The 25,502-nt window shown below is 45.4% G+C and overlaps 1 protein-coding gene across 2 annotated transcripts in view; it reads right to left on the reverse strand.

Annotated features, from left to right (window-relative positions):
- Window positions 1–7,204, reverse strand: part of SFI1 (SFI1 centrin binding protein) — a 91,500-nt gene extending 84,296 nt beyond the window's left edge. Inside the window, exons 1-3 of one of the 2 annotated variants that reach the window (XM_073629260.1) lie at window positions 6,949–7,204; window positions 6,647–6,811; window positions 3,252–3,323 (exon numbers count right to left, since the gene is read on the reverse strand). In XM_073629260.1, coding sequence (XP_073485361.1) covers window positions 3,252–3,323; window positions 6,647–6,804 — 230 coding nt within the window. In that variant the 5' untranslated portion in view covers window positions 6,805–6,811; window positions 6,949–7,204. Of the gene's footprint in view, window positions 1–3,251; window positions 3,324–6,646 lie in introns of both variants that reach the window. The other variant, XM_073629259.1, reaches the window with a different exon arrangement.
- Between the last annotated feature and the right edge of the window lie 18,298 nt (window positions 7,205–25,502).

Raw genomic sequence — 25,502 nt, forward strand, 5'->3', positions numbered from 1 at the left:
CGCAAAAGAGAGAGAGAGAAAAAAAGAAAGGGGAGAGGGAGCCCGGGTAATGAAATGCACGCATTCATTGGCATGAAGGACAGGAGGCCCATAATCCCCAAAGCAGCTCTCCAGGAGTGACTTCATCCGACTCCTATCCCCCTGACATGCCATGAGTGGGTTCCTAGTTTTGACAGGTACCCAGCTCCCACTTCCGCTTGGGCCCCCCCGGCGGCTCGAGCGGAAGTTCTCCTCTCCCCCTACCTCCCCGCAATCTTCTGGGACACATCACAGGTCCCAGAAGATCGCTGGCCATTCAGGACACGCATGCACAGTGCGCACCCGGCTGTGAAGCTGCAAGCTGTCATAGAAGGGTGCCCACACTAGTGATGCCAGCACCAGGGAGACAAGAGGGAGAGAACCGAGGCTTCGGGCAGCCGTATCGCTGGACCGTGGGACAGGTGAATGTGTGTTTATTAAAAGTCAGCACTTGGAAAAGCTGGTTGGAATTTAGACAAACCTAGGTTTATGTGAACTATATGGGAAGTAACTAGATGCTCCGCCGTTCCCCGTCTATGTTTTTTGTTTTTTTGTTTTGTTATTGGTACACAGTAATTAGGGTACACCTTATTGAAGAAATTTTCGATGGAAATAAAAAACAAAAATAATCGACAATTTCTCCTTTTTATAAATTAATAAAAAGGGCTTGGAAAACACACAGTTTATTTATGTAAGAAAGAAGTCACTGAGAGAATTAAACATTATAGATGATGGGGGAGGGTATTATTAAGTTTTTTGTTTTTTTTTTCCATTCACGGACACAGGCACTTTTAAGGAGGAATCTCCAATAGGTGGTAAAAAGATGGCGGGAGACGGTGAAATATCTTTAACATGATGAAGTATATTAGGAGATAGATCCATGTTTGTATTTTATGTTTTGTTTATTATGAATGTTATGTATATGCCTATATACTGTATATTTGTATGGTTTTGAAATGAATTGAAATAGAATGTTTTTAGGTGTATAATAATTTAATAAAAATGATTTAAATATATATATATATATATATATATAATATATATATATATATATCAGCAGAAACAGCTGGAACTCCGCTTTAAGGTAGCTCATTCATTTACATTGGGTCAAGAATGTACAAAAATGAACATGCAGTATTTTACTTGACGCATTGCACTACAAAGCATGAAAGTGTTTTACTGCGCATTGTGATGAGCTACAATGCACCCAGCTGCAAAAATATGTTTTAGCCCTAAATACTTGAAACACTTCCAAACAGGTCAAACATGCACTGTAAATGCTATCTGCAACTACTTGGACCATTGTTTAGGGCAGAAAAAGGCCACTGCAGTAATATGCACATTACAGCAACACACTTGTGCATTAGCATGTGGTGATGCCATTCATTTTAAATGGCATCCCAGTACAGTAAGGCAACACAACTCTGATGTACATGCATTACAGTGCATGGTAACACACCACGGTATTCTTAAAGTAATGTTAAACCCAAACCCTTTTTATATAATATATTCTAAGCACTACGTAAACCTGCCTCAGCACACTAGCCTTGGGTCCCTCAGAGTAGCTCCTGTTGGGGAGCAGGCTTGCTGAGTAAGAGGTAACTGATGGTGAGAGCAGGCGCCAGCCGCTGTCCCTCAATAAGTTTGAAAGGAAGCAGAAAGTGGCATATGAGATTGGCTTGTCATGACACAGTGTGTGTGTGCGCATTAATGCACACAGCACAGAGGGAAACAGCTGGCCAAGAGCATGTGGTAGCTTCATAGCACATTGTAAGAGAAAGGAGCCAGGAAGGTTGGGGGAGCGGTAATGGGGCTGGCCAAATGAGAAAGATAGGAAAGTTTTAGAGGGATGAGAAGCTGCACCCAATGGAAGTTTGGACCTGCTTTGCTGACATAAAGTTTAATATCACTTCAGCCAAAGGAGAAGTTCCACTTTTTTGCATCCTCCCCCCTACTCTAACAATTGGCACTTTTGGTTTTGACAGGTTACCCGCTCCCACTTCCGCTCGGATCACCACAGTGATCCGGGCAAATTTCGCCCCCCTCCTTCCCCCGCAGTCTTCTGGGACACAACACAGGTCCCAGAAGACTAGGGCTGGGGAAAAAAAATTGATTTAAATCTTGAATCGATTTGAGAGGTCAAATCGATTAAAAATTTAAGCAAATCTTATTTTTTCGATTTTTTTTTTTCACCGCGCCGGTCCTGAGGAGCTGCGGGCAGGAGTTTTTAGGTGAGGCCGCAGCTTCGGCCTAGTCCGCGAGGCCAGACGCCGCGGACTAGGCCAAAGCCGCGGCCTCGCCTAAAAACTCCTGCCTGCAGCTCCCCAGGACCGGTGCTGACACTGCGCCGGTCCTGAGGAGCTGCGGGCAGGAGTTTTTAGGTGAGGCCACGGCTTCGGTCTAGACCGCGAGGCCAGACTCTGCGGACTAGGCCGTAGCCACGGCCTCACCTAAAAATTCCTGCCCGATGCTCCTCAGGACCGGCACAGTGTCCAAAAAAAAAAAAACCGAGTCGTGAATCGAGTTTCTTTTTTAAGAAAATCGCAGATTTTTTTTTCGAAAATCGCCCAGCCCTACAGAAGACTACGGGACAATTCACAAAGTGCAGCAGGGCTCATACATAAACCGTGGGAACCTGGCTACCGGTTTCCCTTAACTAAGGTGCCAGCACCTGGACCCAAAGCCAATTAAGGAATCTGCTCAGGCGAGGACAGCACTGAATCCCTAGACAGGTAAGTGTCCTTATATTAAAAGTCAGCTACAACTTTAACATTTTTTTGATCGGGACTGGAGCTTCACTTTAAAGTGGTTGTAGACCCTTACAATCCACTTTTTGCTACAGGTGAGCCTAAAATAAGGCTTACCTGTAGCTACCACGGATATCTCCTAAGCCTGCACGGTTTAGGAGATATCCCCTGTATCTGCATGTACCAACGTACGTGCCGTTTGCTTCAGTGAGTGTGCCGTTGCGGCTCCCTCGCGCACGCAGGAGTGACGTCATGGTGGCTCAGTGCTGGAGCCGCGGTACCCGGAAGTAACTCCCGGGAGAAATGTCGCCAGCCGGTGCTGTGTACGGGCACCGCAGCGGGGGCTTTGATCTCAGGTGAGTATTACATAATGAGCTCATTATGCCTTTGTCTTGCAGATCTTTTTTTTTTCCCCATGTGGGTTTACAACCACTTTAAGGTAAAACACACAATTTACAGGCTTGGCAAAAGTAAGCGTATATTTACCTAGCAGTGGATGGCAGAATCCTTCCAAATGTTCTTCTTATCCAGAGATAAAGAAATTTTCTAGCCAGGTGTCTGCAGAGAGGAAGTGGATCATATAAGGCAGGTTTCATCCATCATTAGCAAGCTTTGGCTACAAAAGTGACACTAAACACTGGTTTAAAATAATACGTACAGTATATTTTCAAGTACGTATTCTTAACTTAAAGTGGTTGAGAGTCTAAGCATTTTAATGAATAGAATGCAGAAGGTGGAGAAAAAAAAAAAAAAAACACAAATCATACTACCAGTTTCCCTCGTCCTTAAACAATTACTCATCTCCTCCACCAATCCAGCACCCACTTGTCAGCAGCCCCTTCCTGGTCCGAGAGGAGACACAAGCGGGAGTGGAAGCCATAGGCTCCTGCTGCTGTCATTCAAATCCTGTGAGGAGGGAACAGGGGCTGTGTCCAAGCCACAGCGTGTGCATCTATGGACACACACAGCCCAGCTCGGGAGCATGCCACCAAAGGTGCCCGCTCAACGCACAGCTTGCTGAGAGGGCAGTCATAGGAAGAAAAAGCAAATGGCACTGGCAGAGGAGTCCGGGAAAAGGAAGTAAGGAACCGCTCTGTGCAATACCATTGCACAGAGCAAGTAAATATAACATCTATTGCTCTCGGCCTCATTCAGGGTCCTTTTGTTTTACAGCTGCACATGACCGCAACTAACATGCATTGCTGGTTCCGTACAGATGGAAGTAAGGGAGAAAAGGAGAGGCTTCATTGCTCATGAACATTATAAAGAAGTAGGAAATTATTTCATTAACAATAGATCACAGGGGCATTATTTAATGTATCTGTATGGATTATTTTTGAGGGTATTTTTAACCACTTGCCGTCCGCCCCTTAGCAGATTTACTGCTACATGGTGGCTCTCCTGTGCAGGATCACGTATATATACACGCGATTCTGCACTTCCTCCTGCATGGGGCGCGGCTGGTAAGCCGCTTCTGCTGTGATTATTCACAGAAGAAGCCGATCTGCGATGCCAGGCACTGGATGTCCACTGGCCCCGATCGTCAGTAAAAACAAACAGAACTGAGATCTGCCCATGCAAACAAGGGAGATCTCTGTTCTGATAATGAGGAAGGGATGGATTTTGTGTCCCTGAAAAGCAGGGAATAAAATACATCCGTTCCCCTAGTAAAAGCACCTCACACAGTACACTAAAACATTAGTTAGGCACACAGGTAAAGTGGGAGTTCTCCTACGCTTTTATATTGGAAACAATTGATAAATAATAATTTCCCATTGTACAGAGACACCTATATGAATAGGGGTTGCCCTAGTAAGTACAATAAAGTCTGGGCAAAGTGGTTGGACAAATCGTACATGGCATCTAATGTAGATGGGGTAATGAATCATAATATGGATGTTTCCTTATAGGGGAATGCCTGGGGCTATTGGTGATAGAAGGGACTAATGTTTGCTTCCTCCTCCTTTTTTTCTCAATATATGGGGTGAGGCTTGACATTTGAATAGATACATGGGATGGCCTAGATCTAAGTCCAGAAAAAAAAAATCCTGTTAATTATTATATTCCTTTTTTATATATATATATATATATATCTTAAAGCGATAGTAAACCCGCAGATTTTTTTTTTTTTAAACCTGTAAGGCAAAAGGCATAATGAGCTAGTATGCATCGAATACTAGCTCATTATGAAATACTTACCTTAGAACGAGGCATCGGCAGGTGATCTCGGTCGACGTCGAGGGAGCTGACATTTTCCCTTGGCGTGTCTTCCGGGTATGGCGGCTCCGGCGATATGAGTGACCGGAGCCACAATGTTGTCACTCTCACGCGTGTACGCAGGAGATTTCTTTCTGGCAAGGTCTGGCATCTGCCAGGCCTTTCAGCCGGGAAAGTACGAGCGCATGTGCCGCTGAAGTCAGCGGCTGCATGCAAGGGGAATATCTCCTAAACAGTACAGGTTTAGGAGATATTCTTTCTACCTACAGGTAAGCCTTATTATAGGCTTACCTGTAGGTCAAAGTAAAAAAAATGGGTATACAACCGCTTTAATTTTGGATTGTTAGTTACTATGCAATGTGATGGAATCTTGATATTCTATTAAAATATTTCAGGCTCAATGTGTATGTTTTGTCGTGTATTGTGTTGTTTGTTTGTCTAAGAAATTAAATAAAAAGATACAAAAAAAAAGTGGAAGTAAGTTACTGACGTCACCGGCGCATGCGCTCCGAAGGAACGGTATACCTTTGCCTTTCCTTAAGCGTCCTGGGCTGTAAATGGCGGCTCCCGCGCCCATGTGCAAGAGTGACGTCATTGCAGTTCATTCACTCACACAGCCAGAGTCTGCGAATCCGGAAGACCGGATGAAAATATTAGTGTCCTCAGCAGTGACAGCGTGCTGCTAGAGGTAAGTTTCACATAACGTGCTAGTATGTGATGTATACTAGCACATTATGACATTGTCATGCAGGTTTAAAAAAAATAAATAAATGAAAAAATAAGCCAGTGGTTTACTACTGCTTTAACCTTTTGATCACCTTCTTAGCCAGTGTCATTAGTAAGGATGAGTTCAGGTGCCCGCCAGGAAGTCGGCACTGCGCTGATCACAGGCAGTGAGACATTGTCCCGATGCATGGCTGCAGAGATCGGGAAATGTCTCACTGCCTGTGATTAGTGCAGTGCCGACTTCCTCGCGGTCTCTGCACGTGGGGTATGCATCCTTAGTCATTAGTACAGTGGCAGTGCATATTTTTAGCACTGATCGCTGTATTAGGGTTCGTTCACACCATACATGCATGAAAACTGATGGAAAAACCGTGCAGATTTCACTTGCAGAGTAAGGATGAGCTCGGGCGCGTTCGCACAGCCCACGTGCAGAGCCCGCCAGGAAGTCGGCACGGCGCTGCGCTAATCACAGGCAGCGAGACATTTGCCCGATGTGCGGCTGCAGAGATCGGGAAATGTCTCACTTCCTGTGATTAGCGCAGCGCCGACTTCCTGGCGGGCTCTGCAAACACACCGGAGCTCATCCTTATTGCAGGGACATCAGTTTTCATGCACGTCAGTTATGTGCCATATTTACACCAATGTTGACGTCATGTCAGTTTTTTTTCCCCCATGCACAAAAATGCATACATATTGCGGGTACCGTTTACCTTGCCCATTTGTCAGTTAAATTAACGCAGTGCCATATTGCAAAATATGGCCTGGTAATGAAGTGGGGTTAAATCATCCAGTGAGCAAGTAGTAAAAAAAAAAAAAAAAAAAAAAAAAAAAAAAAAAAAGACAATGCCACTACAAAATATATGATTTATTTTGCACCAAAAAAGAAAAAAAGCCACTTTGTAGCCGAAGGACAGAAGAAGGTGACACGGGCGGCTCACCTGATTCGCAGTTCCTTCAGTCGCCCCCCGCGGTTCCAGGTATAGGTGACGCGGTACTGAATGGGACGCCCGCTCCTCGCTGTCCTCACGCTGCCAGGGGTTCGTGGAGCCTGGGCCGGACCCCTCTGCTGGGATTTGGCTTTGCCAGGATTATTCATCTTCTAACTGTAAAGACATTCTCTGTCAATCAATGTACACCTCCAATGTACAGGTCACGTGTCAGCTCACACTTTCGTTTTCCAGTGACACGTCAGATAAATATGATATTCATTCCCTCTGAGGGTCTGACTTTGCTCCGTTACCTAAGGCCGGTGCCGGGAGAGTAAATAAATACCGCCCTCAGAACTCCGCACCGACATTCCACCTACACCTCACACTCTGCCAGTCCCGCCCCCCCTCCGCCTCCTGCAACATCCGCGCTCCTCTTCCCGCTTGTTGTCTTGGTCACACGACGCCTTGGGTAACAGAACCATGCAGCAGCGCCCTCTAGCCACAGCATGCGATCATTACTGCACACTCAGAGGCTGGAATCCCTATAAGACACACACACTACTGGCCTTTTAGTTAAATCTTAGTTCATTAAAGTGGAGTTCCACCCAAAAAAAAAACCTTCCTCTTTAAGTGAAGGTGACCCCCTGACTTGTCACATTTGACATCTTTTTTGGGGGGGAGCGGATACCTTCTTTTTACAGGCATCCAGCTCCCACTTTCTCCCTGGGCTCCACGGAGCCGGAAGGAAGTTCACCTCTCCCCCCTCCCTCCGTGCAATCTTCTGGGACATGTCACAGGTCCCAGAAGATTGCCAATCACAGCACGGCTCGCGCATGCGCAGTGCATGCCTGGCTGTGCCCACAGTAAGAATGCCGTCACCGTGGAGAGGAGTGGGGCTTCGTATGCCCACATCGCTGGACCCTGGGACAGGTGAGTGTCCGATTATTAAAATTCAGCAGCTACACTTTTTGTAGCTGCTGACTTTTATTATTTTTTTTTTTTTTGGCGGAACTTTGCTTTAACCACTTGCCTAATGAGCACTTTCACAGAAGAAGCTGATCTGCGATGCCAGGCACTGGATGTCCAATGTCCACTGGCACTGATCATCGGTAAAAATAAACAGAACTGAGATCTGCCCATACAAACAAGGCAGATCTCTGTTCTGATAATGAGGAAGAGATGGATTTTATTTTATTTTTTTTTTTTTTTTGGCGGAACTTCACTTTAACCGCTTGCCTAATGAGCACTTTCACCCCCTTCCTGACAAGACCAATTTTCATCTTTCAGCGGTGTCGAACTTTGAATGACAACTGCACGGTCAGTCATGCAATGCTGTACCCAAACAAAATTTTTATATTTTTTTGAGACAGATAGAGCTTTCTTTTGGTGGTATTTAATCCATAGCTCCTAACTGTCCCTGTTTTCCAGGGACTGTCCCTGATTTGGAACAATGTTCCTCTGTCCCTCTTTCCTCCTCATTTGTCCCTCATTCTGGTCTGATCTATATAGTTGTATATAAAATGCACTAATTATCTATCAAAAAGTGTTTCCCGGTGCTAAACCTTTCATCCAATTTCTTAATTGCTACATTTGCAAATTTCAGAACCAGTATAAACAAATAGTAGTGGTTAAAAAAAAGCACTTGTGGGTTAACTAATCTTTTTCTTTGTTTATGTATAATTCTCCTTTAAGAGGCGTGGCAGGGGGTGTGTCCTATGCCTACATACTACATTACTACATGTTTCCATCTCAAAAAGTTGGGAGGTATGTTTAATCACCGATGTGTTTTTAATTTTTTGCTAAACAAACAAAAAAATACTGAAAATTTTGAAAAAAATATTTCTTAACCACTTCAATACAGGGCATTTTCACCCCCTTCCTGCCCAAGTCAATTTTCAGTTTTCAGCGCTGTCGCGCTTTGATCGACAATTGCGCAGTCATGCGACGCTGTACTCAAATTACATTTTTATCATTTTTTCCCCACAAATAGAGCTTTCTTTTGGTGGTATTTGATCACCTCTGCGGTTTTTATTTTTTGCGCTATAAACAAAAGAAGAGCCATAAGTTTGAAAAAAAAAACACAATATTTTTTACTTTTTGTTATAATAAATATCACAAATTTAAAAAAAAAATTGTTCCTCAGTTTAGGCCGATACGTATTCTTCTACATATTTTTGGTAAAAAAAATCACAATAAGCGTATATTTATTGGTTTGCACAAAAGTTATAGCGTCTACAAAATAAGGAATAGTTTTATGGCATTTTTATTAATTTTTTTTTTTTTTTACTAGTAATGGCGGTGATCTGCGATTTTTATCGTGACTGCAGTATTGCGGTGGACACTTTTGACACCATTTTGGGACCATTGGCATTTATACAGCGATCCATGCTATAAAAATGCATTGATTACTGTATAAATGTGACAGGCAGGGAAGGGGTTAACACTAGGGGGTGATCAAAGGGTTAAATGTGTGTCCTAAGGAGTGATTATAACTGTAGCGGGAGGGGACTCACAAAGGGATCACATGATCGGTATCCTCTCCTCTGACAGGATGTGGATCTGTGTGTTTACACACGCAGATCCACGGTCCTGCTCGGTTAACGGGCAATCGCGGGTGCCCGGCTGACATCGCGGCCGCCGGGCACACGCATCGGGTCCCAAGTGACGCAGCGGGGGCGCGCGTGCGCCGCCCCCCAGACGGCCGGGAAGCCCAGGACATCATATGACACCCACCCAGGATGGGAGATCCCATCTGCAGACGTCATATGTACATGGGCGGGTATTGAAGTGGTTAATGAGCAGAAGGATTTACCCCCTTAACCACCTCAATACAGGGCACTTACACCCCCTTCCTGCCCAGACCAATTTTCAGCTTTCAGTGCTCTCACAGTTTGAATGACAATTACTCAGTCATGCAACACTGTACCCATATGAAACTTGCGTCTTTTTTTCACACAAATAGAGCTTTCTTTTGGTGGTATTTAATCACTAGTGGGTTTTTTATTTTTTGTGCTATAAATAAAAAAGATCATAAATTTTGTGAAAAAAAATGCCTTTTTCTTTGTTTCTGTCATAAAATTTTGCAAATTAGTAATTTTTCTTCATAAATTTTGGCCAAAATTTATACTGCTACATATCTTTGGTAAAAATAACCCAAATTAGTGTATATTATTCGGTCTTTGTGAAAGTTATAGAGTCTACAAACTATGGTGCCAATCTCTGAAAATTGATCACATCTGATCGGGCCTTCAGTACATCAGGTGAATCTCATTTCTTGAGACACTAACAAGTCAGGAAAGTACAATTACCCCCCAAATGACCCCTTTTTAGAAAGTAGACATTCCAAGGTATTAAGTAAGTAGCATGGTGAGTTTTTTTAAGTTGTCATTTTTTCCCACAATTCTTTGCAAAATGAAGTTTTTTTTTTTCTTTGTTTTTTTTTTACAAAATTGTCATATTATCAGGTTATTTCTCACACACAGCATATGCATACAACAAATTACACCCCAAAATACATTCTGCTACTCTCCCCGAGTATGACAATACCACATGTGTGAGACTTTTACACAGCTTGGCCACATACAGGGGCCCAACATTGAAGTAGCACCTTCAGGCGTTCTACGAGCATAAATGACACATCTCATTTCTCAACCACCTATTACACTTTTGAAGGCCCTGGAGCACCAGAACAATGGAATTGCACACAAAATGACCCCATTTTGGAAAGCAAACACCCCAACGTATAATCTATGAGGCATAATGAGTCTTTTGAATGGTTCATTTTTTTCCAGAAGTTTTTGGAAAATGTGGAAAAAAAATGAAAACGCATTTTTTTTTAAACAAAGTTGTCAATATATAAGATATTTCTACTAACACATAGCATGTATATAGCAAAAATTACACCCCAAAATACATTCTGCTACTCTTCCCGAGTATGGTAATATTACATGTGAGACTTTTACACAGCCTGGCCACATACAGAGGTCCAACATTGAAGTAGTACCTTCAGGCATTCTAGGAGCATAAATTACACATCTCATTTCATTCCTACCTATCACACTTTTGAAGGCCCTCAGCACCAGGACAGTGGAATTACCCACAAAATTACCCCATTTTGGAAAGCAAACACCCCAACGTATATTCTATGAGGCATGGGCTGCAAATAGGTACTCGGGTACTCTGATGGGCTGCAGATAGGTACTTGGTTACTCTGATGGGCTGGAGACAGGTACTCGGGTACTCTGATGGGCTGGTGACAGGTACTCGGGTACTCTGATGGCCTAGTGACATGTACCTGGGTACTCTGATGGCCTGGTGACAGGTACTCGGTTACTCTGATGGGCTGGTGACAGGTACTCGGGTACTCTGATGGGCTGGTGACAGGTACTCGGGTACTCTGATGGCCTAGTGACAGCTACTCGGGTACTCTGATGGCCTTTTGACAGGTACTCGGGTACTCTGATGGCCTGGTGACAGGTACTCGGGTACTCTGATGGGCTACAGATAGGTACTCGGGTACTCTGATGGGCTGGTGACTGGTATTCGGGTACTCTGAAGGGCGGTGACAGGTACTCAGGTACTCACATGGACTGTGACAGGTACTCGGGTACTCAGATGAACTGTGACAGGTACTCGGGTACTCAGATGGACTGTGACAGGTACTCGGGTACTCAGATCGACTGTGACAGGTACTCAGGTACTCTGATGGACTGTGACAGGTACTCGGGTACTAAGATCGACTGTGACAGGTACTCGAGTACTCTGATGGACTGTGACAGGTACTCGGGTACTCTGATGGACTGTGACAGGTACTCATATGGACTGACAGGTACTCATATGGACTGACAGGTACCCAGATGAACTGTGACAGGTATTATGATGGGTGATGACAGGTCCTCTTTATTGGGGGGGGCAATCAGTGTGATTGGTGTACACTGTAAGCGGTAACGAGATGTTACCGCAATCTTCTCCTCACACACGATTGGTGTGTGAGGAGGAGAACCCGGTAACATCTCGTTACTACGGTTTGTTGACAGTATTTTATTTTTAGCACTACAAACAAAAAAAGACCGACAATTTTGAAAAAAACCTATATTTTTTACTTTTTGCTATAATAAATATCCAAAAAAACAAATAAAAAAAACAAATTTCTTCATCAGTTTAAGCCAATATGTATTCTTCTACATATTTTTGGTAAAAAAAAATCACAATAAGCGTATATTGGTTGGTTTGCACAAAAGTTATAGCATCTACAAAATAGGGAATATATTTATGGCATTTTTATTATAAATTTTTTTTTTTTACTAGTAATGGCGATGATCAACGATTTTTAGTGGGACTGTGACATTGCGACGGACAGATCGGACACTTTTGACACTTTTTTTGGGACCAGTGGCATTTATACAGCGATCAGTGCTATAAAAATGCACCGATTACTGTATAAATGTCACTGGCAGGGAAGGGGTTAACATTAGGGGGCAATCAAGGGGTTAAGTGTTCCCTGGGATGTGTTTCTTAGACCCCTTTCACACTGGGCCAGTGCGGGCGTTAGTGGTAAAGCGCTGCTAGTTTATAGCTATACGGCCAATAGTGGGGCGCTTTTAACCCCCGCTAGCAGCGGAAGAAAGGGTTAATAGCGCCCATGTTGAGGCGCTGCCAAAGTGCCTTGCAGGCACTTCGGTAGCGTTGCCCATTGATTTCAGTGGGCAGGACATTTTGTGCACCGCCCCAAAGATGCTGCTTGCAGGACTTTTTTTCCTCTCCTGCAAGCGCACCGTCCCAGTGTGAAAGCATTCTGGCTTTCACACTGGGGTGGCTTGAGAAGCGCTTTACAGGTGGTATTTTTAGTTTTAAAATGCCTGAAAAGCGCCCCAGTGTGAAAGGGGTCTAACTGTGGGGGGAGTGTACTGACTGGGAGTACAGAGAGATCGCTGTTCCTGATCACTAGGAACAGCAGATCTCTCTCTCTATTCCCCTGACAGAACCAGGATTTGTTTGTATACATTGACAGATCCCCGTTCTGGCTCCCTGTGGAGCGATCACAAGAGGCCGGCGGACATTGCGGTCATCAGCCATGTGTATCAGCTGCCCCACCGTGCTACAGCGCTTAAAGCAGGGGTCTCAAACTAGCAGCCTTCCAGCTGTTGCGAAACTACAAGTCCCATCATGCCTCTGCCTGTGGGAGTCATACTTATAACTGTCAGTCTTGCAATGCCTCATGGGACTTGTAGTTTCGCAACAGCTGGAGGGCCACCAGTTTGAGGCCCCTGGCTTAAAGGAACCGCCGTACCGATACGGAGATTTGCGGGAACGAGCCGACCTGCCGCAGTCGGTAAGTGGTTAAGCTGGATACACACTATACAACTTTTGTTGCTTGATTTTCTTTAGATTTACCTTCAACTATGTAGTGCAAGGGCCTGCCTGATTGCATACAAATTGAAAGTGTTTAGGTTTGTCCTCATATTATATGGTTTTGGTAAATCTAAAGGAAAAAATCAGCAAAAAATTGTATAGTGTTTATCCAGCTTTAGTTTCTGTTATAAAATTTTGTAAATAAGTAATTTTTCTCCTTCACTGATGTGCGCTTATGAGGAGGCACTGATGGGCACCAAAGCTCAAGTGCTAGAGTCCTCCCCTCCCTCCTCCTCTCCTTATTTTATGCCACACACAGTGGGAATCTCCCGCTGTGTCACGGAGCTTAGGTCTGAAATGTTTGGCGGCCGCTGTAACAAAGTCCCGCCTCTTAGACCGGCTCCTGTGATAGACAGAACACTGATCCAATTGAATCAGAATGACGTGTATCACAGGAGTCAGTCTAAGAGGCGGGACTTTGTTACAGTGACCGCCGGGATATTCAAATCCAAGCTCCAACCGTGACAGAGCCTCTTTGTGTGTGATCCATCCAGGCACTGGTAGGCTGCATTGGTGGGCACTGGTAGGCTGCATTGGTGGACACTGGTGGGCTGCACTGATGGGCACTAGTAGGCTGCATTGATGGGCAATGGTAGGCTATACTGGTGGGCACTGGTATGCTGCATTGATGGGCACCGGTAGGCTGAATTGGTGAGCATTGGTAGGCTGCATTGGTGAGCACTGGTAGGCTGTATTGGTGGGCACTAGTAGGCTACATTGGTGGGCACTGGTAGGCTGCATTGGTGGGCACTGGTAGGCTGCATTGATGGGTACTGGTAGGCTGCATTTGTGGGCACGGGTAGGCTGCATTTGGTGGGCACTGGTGGGCTGCATTTGATGGGCACTGATGAGGCTGCATTGTTGGGCACTGGTAAGCTGCATTTGATGGGCAATGATGAGGCTGCATTTGATGGGCACTGGTGAGGCTGCATTGATGCATTGATCTCTTGTATCATGTCTGCAATCTCTGACCATCTCCTGTATCATGTCCGCAGTCTCTGACCATCTCTTATATCATGTCCGCAGTCTCTGATTATCTCTTGTATCATGTCCGCAGTCTCTGATTATCTCTTGTTTATTGTCTGCAGTCTCTGACCATCTCCTGTATTATGTCTGCAGCCTCTGAGATCTCCTATACCATGTCCACAGCCTCTAACCATCTCTTGTATCATGTCCGCAACCTCTGACTATCTGTTGTCTTTTATCATGTCTGCAGTCTCTGAGGGGGAGTCTGAAGAGGAGTCAAGAGTGTGAGTGCTGCTGGGATGAGAATCATGGGAGAAGTCAGATGTGTGTAGACTGTGGAGAGGAGACTATATTATAAAACCAGAGCCACCAACCTGCAGCTGTCTGACTGAGCCCTGCACGGTGCACCTGAGAGGAGGTCAGCGATAGCACCACCAGGCCAGTCTGAGGGTGGGTGACTGATGTAAAGGGGGGGTGAATACAATAATGTAAGGGTTCCCCCTTATATCAGTAACCCCCCCTTACCTTAGTGTATTCTTTCTGCGGAAAGGTTGTCTCTGGTCACCAGAGTCCCCCCCATATTCCCAGAGTTCCTGGGGTCCCCCTTGATGATTGCTCCACTTTTACCACTTTTAACTGGAATTTGCTCATATATATACAGTGGAGACAGAAAGTATTTAGACCCCCTTAAATTTTTCACTCTTTGTTATATTGCAGCCATTTGCTAAAATCATTTAAGTTCATTTTTTTCCTCATTAATGTACACACAGCACCCCATATTGACAGAAAAACACAGAATTGTTGACATTTTTTGCAGATTTATTAAAAAAGAAAAACTAAAATACAACATGGTCCTAAGTAATCAGACCCTTTGCTCAGTATTTAGTAGAAGCACCCTTTTGATCTAATACAGCCATGAGTCTTTTTGGGAAAGAGGCAACAAGTTTTTCACACCTGGATTTGGGGATCCTCTGCCATTCCTCCTTGCATATCCTCTCCAGTTCTGTCAGGTTGGATGGTAAACGTTGGCGGACAGCCATTTTTAGGTCTCTCCAGAGATGCTCAATTGGGTTTAAGTCAGGGCTCTGGCTGGGCCATTCAAGAACAGTCACGGAGGTCTTGTGAAGCCACTCCATCGTTATTTTAGCTGTGTGCTTAGGGTCATTGTCTTGTTGGAAGGTAAACCTTCGGCCCAGTCTGAGGTCCTGAGCACTCTGGAGAAGGTTTTCGTCCAGGATATCCCTGTACTTGGCCGCATTCATCTTTCCCTCGATTGCAACCAGTTGTCCTGTCCCTGCAGCTGAAAAACTCCCCCACAGCATGATGCTGCCACCACCATGCTTCACTGTTGGGACTGTATTGGACAGTTGATGAGCAGTGCCTGGTTTTCTCCACACATACCACTTAGAATTAAGGCCAAAAAGTTCTATCTTGGTCTCATCAGACCAGAGAATCTTATTTCTCACCATCTTGGAGTCCTTCAGGTGTTTTTTTTAGCAAACTCCATGCGGGCTTTCATGTGTCTTGCACTGAGGAGAGGCTTCCGTCGGGCCACTCTGCCATAAAGCCCCGACTGGTGGAGGGCTGCAGTGATGGTTGACTTTCTACAACTTTCTCCCATCTCCCGACTGCATCTCTGGAGCTCAGCCACAGTGATCTTTGGGTTCTTCTTTACCTCTCCCACCAAGGCTCTTCTCCCCCGATAGCTCAGTTTGGCTGGACGGCCAGCACTAGGAAGGGTTCTGGTCGTCCCAAACATCTTCCATTTAAGGATTATGGAGGCCACTGTGCTCTTAGTATCCTTAAGTGCAGCAGAATTTTTATGTAACCTTGGGCAGATCTGTGCCTTGCCACAATTCTGTCTCTGAGCTCTTCAGGCAGTTCCTTTGACCTCATGATTCTCATTTGCTCTGACATGCACTGTGAGCTGTAAGGTCTTATATAGACAGGTGTGTGGCTTTCCTAATCAAGTCCAATCAGTATAATCAAACACAGCTAGACTCAAATGAAGGTGTAGAACCATCTCAAGGATGATCAGAAGAAATGGACAGCACCTGAGTTAAATATATGAGTGTCACAGCAAAGGGTCTGAATACTTAGGACCGTGTGATATTTCAGTTTTTCTTTTATAATAAATCTGCAAAAATGTCAACAATTCTGTGTTTTTCTGTCAATATGGGGTGCTGTGTGTACATTAATGAGGAAAAAAAATTAACTTAAATGATTTTAGCAAATGGCTGCAATATAACAAAGAGTGAAAAATTTAAGGGGGTCTGAATTCTTTCCGTCCCCACTGTATATAAAGCCCTATGTGCTTTCATATCTGTCTTATCTATATATATTACACTCTTCGAATGTGCTTTAAAATGCATGGTTTTCCCTTTTATGAACAAGCAAATAATGACGTTATGCTGTTGGACTGGTATAATAATGCTATGGGGCTGGTATGAAATTATTTCCAGGGTTGTGTTTTTTTTTCCAGTTTGGCCCTGCACACATCCCTGTTCAATCACCAGGCAGTTCCCAGAACGAAAATGGCAGAAACCAAATCAATAATTTATTGGGGGGAAGGGGGGCCGGTTACACTGGCTTTAGTGCGACCTCCATCCAGTTATGGCTTCCGGGTCTGTTTTAAAGACCTCCCCACCGCATCTGCTGTGCTGTGGTCCGCTGCCCATGGGACAGCGTAGCAACAGGCTGCAGCAGCAGCAGCACACACTCCACAGCCAGCTCAAGTGAGCCCTAGCCCAGAATCAGTGTGCTGCCGGACAGCACTGGAACAGGCCACAGCCCAGCCCGCATTGGGCAGGGGTGAGGGGGGCATTGGGTGGAGCTTGGACTGGACTTACTTTAAAATGTGGGAGGGATTATCAAATTTACCTTTGGGCTGAAGCCCCTGGTCTTTTTCTCACCTGGCAACACCCCCGCTGATAGGAGGCACGGATAGGAGGCACTGATGGCCACTGATAGATGGCACTGATGAGGAGGCACCGATGGTCACTGACAGCCATCACTGATGGGCATTGAAGGGCAGCACTGATGGGGCTGCACTGATAATCAGGGCACTGATGATTTCCTGTTTACACTGTGATCAGCTGTGATTGGACACATCTGATCACATGGTAAAGAGCCTACGTCATAGGCTTCTCTATACCATGAGTGTGCTGTGTCCGAGGGATGCAGCGCACCACCAATCTCTGTGCTGCGTGGGAAGAATGGGAGGACGTCAGAACAAGAGTGCTCCCACCCGCACATCATTTCACTATACGGTGGGCAAAAAGCAATTAAAGTGCAACTTTGGTCAGAAAGTTAAGTCCTGCTAGATCACCTCAGGCTGGCCCCTTTTTCAGGTATAGCTATGTTAAAAAAGGTGTCTATACTGTTTAAAATACATTAATACACTGTTTCACCCTGCTCTGCATATGCTCAGTTGCTCTCCATTTTTAGGCATTTTTAGGCACTGCCAAATTTGTAGAGACTGATCTGATGACAGCCTTAAAGTGGAAAAAAAAAACCCTACCCTTTACAGCCAAGGAAGCTGCTTCTGTTTTATCTGCAACTGCCATGGAGCTGCACATGTGATGACAGCCAATGTCAATGGCTGAGAGCGCTGACCGGTGTGTTATGACGGGGGGGGGGCTCTCCCCCCTGTCAGAATACAATAGCACAGCAGGGGAGATCGCTGTACTAACATCACGTAGTACAGTGGCTCCTCCCAAGCTGTCAATTGAACAAAACAAAAAAACGAACTGTGTGTACCAGGCTTTAAAGCACTCCGGTCCTTGTTGATCTTCTACCTTTACCAACTTTGGCATCCATCTTTTTTCTGAGCTCTGTAGTTCCTCTGTAGCAGCCTGATGATTTTGCAGAAAAGCCGTTAATCTCCTGTGATTTCCTGTTCATAAGACTGGTGGCTTCTATTCCTCCTGTACCTTCAGACACTGGTCTTGGCACTTCCCATTAGTAGTTCTCTACGGCAAGCAGGGACTTGTACTTCTGTCCCTGCTTTCTGTAGTGGGTGGAGGGGTCTCACCTCTCACCTCCGCCCTCCTCCTCTGCTCCCTGCCAGCACTGCCCCCAATCCGCCCCCCCCCCGCTGCCACTGCCACCCGCTTGCCATCTCTCAGTGCAGAGCGGGGATCTCTTAACAGACACCAGCTAGATGACAGAGCGGAGATCTCCGGCTGTGACAGATCTTATATGTGAAACAACGATCACCGTAACGTCCCGTTCCTAACGGCGATTAGTGTTTCACATACAAGATCTGTCACAGCTGGAGATCTCTCTGTCATCCAGCTGGTGTCTGTTAACGATCTCGGCTGCACATATGGACACTGATGGGCACAGATAGACTACTATAGTGGGCACAGATTAAACTTTACTTATGGGCACAGATAGGCTGCACTGATGGGCACAGATGAGATGGCACCTATGGGCACTAATGGGCACAGATAGGCTGCACTAATAAGGAGATGAGACCGCAATGATGGGCACTAATGGACACAGATAGGCTGCACTGGTGGGCTCAAGTGAAACTGCACTGATGGGCACTAATGGGCACAGATAGGCGGCACTGATGGGCACAGATAGGCTGCACTGATGAGCACAGATGAGACTGCACTGATGGGCACAGATGAGACCGCACTGATGGGCACAGATAGGTGGCACTGATGGGCACAGATGAGACCGCACTGATGGGCACAGATAGACTGCAATGGTGGGCACAGATAGGCGGCACTTATGGGCACAGATAGGCGGCACTTATGGGCACTGATAAGCTGCACTGATGGGACCTGAAAAAGGCTGCACTGATAGGCACTGATGAGGCTGCACTAAGGCGGCATTGATGGGCACTGATAAGGCTGCACTGATGGGCACTGATGAGGCTTCACTAAGGCGGTACTAATGAGGCTGCACTTATGGTCACGGATACGCTGCACTGATGAGGCTGCACTAAGGCGGCACTGATGGGCACTGATAATGTACACTGATATGCTGTACTGATGGGCACTGATAAACTGCACTGAGGGGGCACTGATAAGCTGCACTGATAAGCTGCACTGGTGGGCACTGATAACCTGCACTGGTGGGCACAGATGAGACTGCATTGATGGGCACAGATGAGAGCGCACTTATGGGCACTAATGGGCACAGATAGGCTGCACTGATGGGCACAGATAAGACCACACTGATGGACACCAATAGGCACAGATAGACGGCACTTATGGGCACAGATAAGCAGCACCTATGGGCACTGATAAGCTGCACTGATGGGCACTGAAAAAGGCTTCACTGATGAGGCGGCACTAATAAGGCTGCACTGATGAGGCTGCACTTATGGGCACTAATAAGCTGCACTGATGAGGCTGCACTAAGGCGGCACTGATAAGCTGTATTGATGGGCACTGATAAACTGCACTGAGGTGGCACTGATAAGCTGCACTGATGGGCACAGATAAGCTGCACTGGTGGGCACTGATAAGCTGCACTGGTGGGCACAGATGAGACCACACTGATAGACACAGATGAGACCGCACTGATGGGCACAGGCTGCACTGGTGAGCACAGATGAGACTGATGACGGGCACAGATAGGCGGCACTTATGGGCACAGATAGGCGGCACTGATGGGCACAGATGAGACTGCACTGATGAGACTGCACTTACAGGCACTGATATGCTGCACTTATGGGCACTGATAAGACTGCACTGATATGCTGCACTGATGGGCACTGAGGCCGCACTTATGGGCACTGATTTGCTACACTCATGAGGCTACACTTATGGGTACTGATGAGGCGCACTTATGGGCACTGATAGGCTGCACTGATAAGCAGTGAACACTCTCCACTGCTTTACTGACACCGTTCACTGCCAAATATATGTAGCAGGGGTTTCCACCATCCCTGGAAAGTTTGCAGTATTTTTTATCTCTTATTTTCAGCTTTATGTGTATTATATGTTACATATCACAGAGACCGGTATAGTCATAATATTGAAGCTTATTGAGATTTCCATAAATTAGAGGGTTCCACCATTACTGTGTTATTGATTAGTTAGTTAGTGTGACGGGAGTCACTTTGGGCGGGGGGCCCGTGGAACCCAGAATCCCTTGGAGAAGTTGGGAAACCTTTGTCCCAGCTCCCCATGCACCTCCTATGTGTAAGTTATCCTGTGTCTATTAGGGGCACAGGGTGACCGAGAACCCCAGTTTGACCTCAAGAATATATGAAGATAAAGTCCATGTTCATCAGAGACCATTGCTAGATGGTTTTAGGTATGGTGGGGGTTGCTATGTGTTTGTTAGGTGTGTCTGTATCCCATTGTTCTATTGTTTCTGTCTGCCTTGGAAGCAACCTATTATGGGATGTATATGTCTATGTAGATTAACTGTGAGAGGGGAGGGGGGGGATTCCTCTAACAGCTTTCCCTGCTGATTAGACAGTCTACTGATGAGAAGTTTAAATATGTCTGTGTGCCTGTGTTTAAATAAACAATTCCATATTCAAGCTGTGTAACTGAGCTAGTCTCGCCTGGTTCTTAGTTACAATAGATGGGCTGTAGGATCTGATATCTATATTCAGACTGGGAGGAAGCGGTATATGACGAAAGCACTCAAGCAGAGTGTGGGACGTTTAGTTACATTGATGACAAGCAGTGGAATGCAGTCCGGGACATCCAAACCTCCATCGGGATCCAAGGCCTGGATAGCAGAAGAGGAGAGGTACAGATACCAGCCGCCATGCAGGAGGAATTCGGAAGTAGGTTGCGAAAGATGCAGATACAGCACAGAGGACCAGTATCAGAGCAGGTCCTGCTGCGATGGTATGATTCTATCCACTGCGAACTCTGGAAGGAAACGCTAGCCTATGAGCAGTGCCACCAGGGTAAAATTCTCCCCTCCACCCAGGAAAGTGTAGCACTGCCCCCTTGAGGACTGCTAAGAATTACCTGCTCATCTGCACGGCCATGACCAAGTGAACCGTCCAAACCCACCTGACACTCTGGGTTCAGACATCCTGTTACTACTATAAAGCAAGAATCAAGCAACTCAATAGTATAAATTTCTGAAATGTTTTATTTGAATCAAATAGGAAAAGTTATTGTACAAAGAAAGGAGTAAATCTGCTGAGCTGTAAAAACAGCGCCAACTCAGCAAACAAACCTCTCCCAAACACAACAATGATTGAACAATGAATAATGTTATATACACAAAGGTACACTATATTCAGATCCTAGGTCACCTTCTAGTGGATGTTTCAATGAGTGACCGCAACATACAGGGATATACAATATAATACTGACATATAATCACACACATAGGTTGGACTTGATGGACTTGTGTCTTTTTTCAACATCACCTACTATTTAACTACACTTGTGGCCATACTGAGATAAATGCAATCTAAACAACCTATTCATGGGAAAGCTAATCTCCTGCTGGTGTTATATATATATATATACATATATATATATATATATATATATATATATATATAGGCTTCCTATAAGTGATGGCAGTAGAGTTCCACGTGGCAGATCTGTTATTATTTGCTAGCTAGTTGGAGCTCGTTAATTGTAATCCGTTTGGTGGCAGATGATACAATAGATTCCAAGTAGTATAGGCCTAAGGCTTTTGAGTACAGTGTTCCAGAAATTCAGTAAAGTGGGTAAAGATGTGTGCGCATTGTGTTCGGTAGTGGATAGGTAAAGATTGAGCAGGCTTTCTCACCAACGACCCAAATCATTTCGCCGTCTTCTGGACAGGAACAGGGATTGCGACACTCCGGCAGCGGCTCCTCTGTCTCGGTCTTCCATAGCGACTTTTCCCACACGTCCGCACCAATGGGTAGGCGCTGTAAATGATGCTAGTAACAGGATGTCCGTCAGTGGGTAACAGGACCCGGCCTCCATCTGTATACCCCAGAGATGCTGGGCAGTTGGCCCAGATCCCCAACAGCATGATGGAGTGAGCCCAGCCACCCTGTCTTCTCTTCAGCGGTTGAAAGGACTCCAGGGAGAAGGGCCAGTACGCACTTCCCCCCAGCAGCGGGTATGTTCTACGAGAGAGGCAGAGGTTGGCTGGGTGAGTAAAGCTCTGTTTGGGACAATGTGTTTGGGGTACTGTGTGGGTACAGTCATTGGGGTCTGGAAATATGGACTAACTTTGGAGTCAACCCATCTGGGGTCTCCTCCTGTGTTAGTCTGCTGCTGAAAGTGGAGAGATGTGATGGGAGTCACTTTGGGCGTGGGGCCCGTGGAACCCAGAATCCCCTGGAGAGGTTGGGAAACCCTTGTCCCAGCTCCCCATGCACCTCCTATGTGTACCCTGTGTCTAATAGGGACACAGGGTGACCGAGAACCGCAGTCTGACCTCGAGAATATATGAAGATAAAGTCCACGTTCATCAGAGACCATTGCTAGATGATTTGAGGTGGAGTGGGGGTTGCTATGTATTTGTTAGGTGTGGCTGTATCCCATTGTTCTGTTGTGTCTGTCTGCTTTGGGAGCATCCTATTATGGGATGTATATGTCTACGTAGGTTAGCTGTGAGAGGGGAGGGGGGAATTCCTCCAATACCTCTCCCTGCTGATTGGACAGTCTACTAATGAGAAGTTTGAATATCTCTGTGTGCCTGTGTTTAAATAAACAGTTCCATGTTCAAGCTGTGTAATTGAGCTAGTCTCACCTGGTTCTTAGTTACAATAGATGGGCTGCAAGATCTGATATCTATGTTCAGACTGGGAGGAAGCAGTATATGATGAAAGCACTCAAGCGGAGTGTCGGACGTTTCGTTACAGTTAGCGCTGCACTTTTTAGTTTTTTTCTCATGCCAACATTTACTTGTCCCAAATGCCAATGTAAAGCAGCATGTCCCGACTCTTTCGTTCTGTGATGCGGCTAGGGATATGCTCTCATACACCATAAAAGCACTGATTGCTGTTAGAAAGATCTCAAAGCTACAGCAGGAGGAGGAATATTTATAATACTGAATTACAGCAGAGTACAACGGGTAAAATCTAATTATGGGCATGTATCTACAGATCAGTAATGATTACATAAAGCAAGTAAGGGCAATATGTTTATCTCCTGTTGTGTCTGGCGGAGGAGAGCACAGAGTAGCATAGCTGGCTGGCTGCAGAATGAGGGGTGTGATTTATGCTAAAATGGGCTTGTTCACATCTAACATGTACAGGCATCCCACATTCACTGCAATTCCCAAAGATTCATGGGAAATGTAGTTACTTTTCCTGTAGAGCGAGAGGAGAGGATATGATGTAGTCACTGTTCTAACAGCTTCTCCTTGACAGAATACATGATGCATTTTTTGAATTATAGAGAGGACTTCCTGAAAATTCAATTAGACTTTTCTCTTCAATGGTAAGGAATTCCACAAATGTAATAACTGTTTAGTGTTTTGTGTAGGGGGGTGTACTAATGTGTTTTTTTTTTGTTTTTTTGTTTGCCAATCTCGGAATTCTGCTTTAAGTTCTCTTGAACATTAGTGCAAATTTGACAGGAAGCCAATTAGCCTACAAACATGCAGATGTTGTCCTTGGTTAGAACTGAACCCATGACCACAGCACTCTCGGTGTGCTAACCAGTTATCCACGATGCTGTTCCTTCCCGCTACTCACTGTGAAATCAGATTTAGCATAAAAGTATGCCCTGGATCAATATACATTTGTGCAGTGTGTTAATGCATGTGCGGTAATGCACGTTATGTCACCCAGTATTGTGCATTGTCTTAAGGCAGCCCACTGAAATCAATAGGGCTCCATTGCACCAAAAGGTCCCAAAAATTTGACATCACAAAATTTTTGCAGAATACACTGTGGTTTACTGCCTTAGTGCATTGTTTGATACTCAAAATAAATGGCAGCGCAATGCGTCAGTACATGTAATTTCCATTTATCGTTATTACACCCTGAACTGTAAGGGTAACATTTATTTCTTCAACATTCACTATAGGCTTGACAAATTCATTATAGGAGGAAGGATGCACTGAGGACACAGGGTTAATTGACCCAGCTGATCTTTTGGCTCAGGAGACGAGTTTTGCCAGTGCTTTAAAGTGAATGTAATTGTAAACCCTCACATATACTAGAGCTGCACGATTCTGGCTAAAATGAGAATCACAATTTTTTGCTTAGAAGATAGATCACGATTCTCTCACGACTCTCGCGGGGTAACATCATCTTTCACATTAAAACAAAAAAAAATAGGGCTGATTTTACTGTTTCGTATTTTTTTTTAATTCATTGAAGTGTATTTTTTCCCAAAAAATTGTGTTTGAAAGACCGCTGTGCAAATACAGTGTGACATAAAATATAGCAGCAATTGACATTTTATTCCCTAGAGTCTCTGCTAAAATATATATAATGTTTGGGGGTTCCAAGTAATTTTCTAGCAAAACAGGACCATAGTAAGGATTTACACTCCTGGCCATGGCCAGGGCAGAGGGAGGGGGGCCCAATTGCCTCCAACTAACCTCCCCCTACCCCCCGCACGTCCCAGGATCACCAGAGGATCACTCCGCAAGTGTCCCCTAAATACAGGGGGTCCATCCCGTGAGTGCAGAGGCTCTAAGCATATGTATCAGTCAACCGCACACTTGCATGTTCTTAAATCTTTAACCGGTATCAGTACATCAGACGTTATGTTCAACACATGGGACCATTAGAAAAAGAAGGAGGGGGGGGGGGGAGAAGAAGAGGGGTTGGGAAGGAAAAGAAGGGGAAGGGAAAGGAGCGATCTGAGCGTACCTGCAATCCTATTAGCAGCTATAGTCATGTCCCCACCGAGCACACCATCTCCGAATGATCCAAGCTGCTTCTGCTATCTCCAGTAGCTGCCACGTGTCGAGGGGAGCTCCCCATCCTCTAGGTTCTTGATGGCCTATGTGTTTTAAGGGTAGGGTCTGCCAGGCCCGGATTTACTCCCTTTGCCGCCCCAAGGCCGGGTCCTTCAATTACGCCCCCCCCCCCCCCGCCACACACACACACACACCATCATTCTCGTCCTTTATCGATGACTGCAACAATAGATCAATTAAAAACATATCTCCACTATATACTCCCCCCTCTATCATCTCTATATACACCCCTCTATCGTCTCTATATACTCCCCTCTATCATCTCTATATACATCCCTCTATCATCTTTATATACACCCATCTATCATCTCTATATACACCCCCCTCTATATACAGGTATACAGGCAGGCTAGGACGGTATATAGGCAGGCTAGGACGGTATATAGGCAGGCTAGGACGGTATACAGGCAGGTTAGGACGATATACAGGCAGGCTAGGACGATATACAGGCAGGCTAGGACGATATACAGGCAGGCCAGGACGATATACAGGCAGGCTAGGACGATATACAGGCAGGCCAGGATGGTATACAGGCAGGCCAGGACGATATACAGGCAGGCTAGGACGATATACAGGCAGGCTAGGACGATATACAGGCAGGCCAGGACGATAT

The sequence above is a fragment of the Aquarana catesbeiana genome, linkage group LG01, assembly GCF_042186555.1.
Source record: "Aquarana catesbeiana isolate 2022-GZ linkage group LG01, ASM4218655v1, whole genome shotgun sequence".
Classification (NCBI taxonomy): Eukaryota; Metazoa; Chordata; class Amphibia; order Anura; family Ranidae; genus Aquarana; species Aquarana catesbeiana.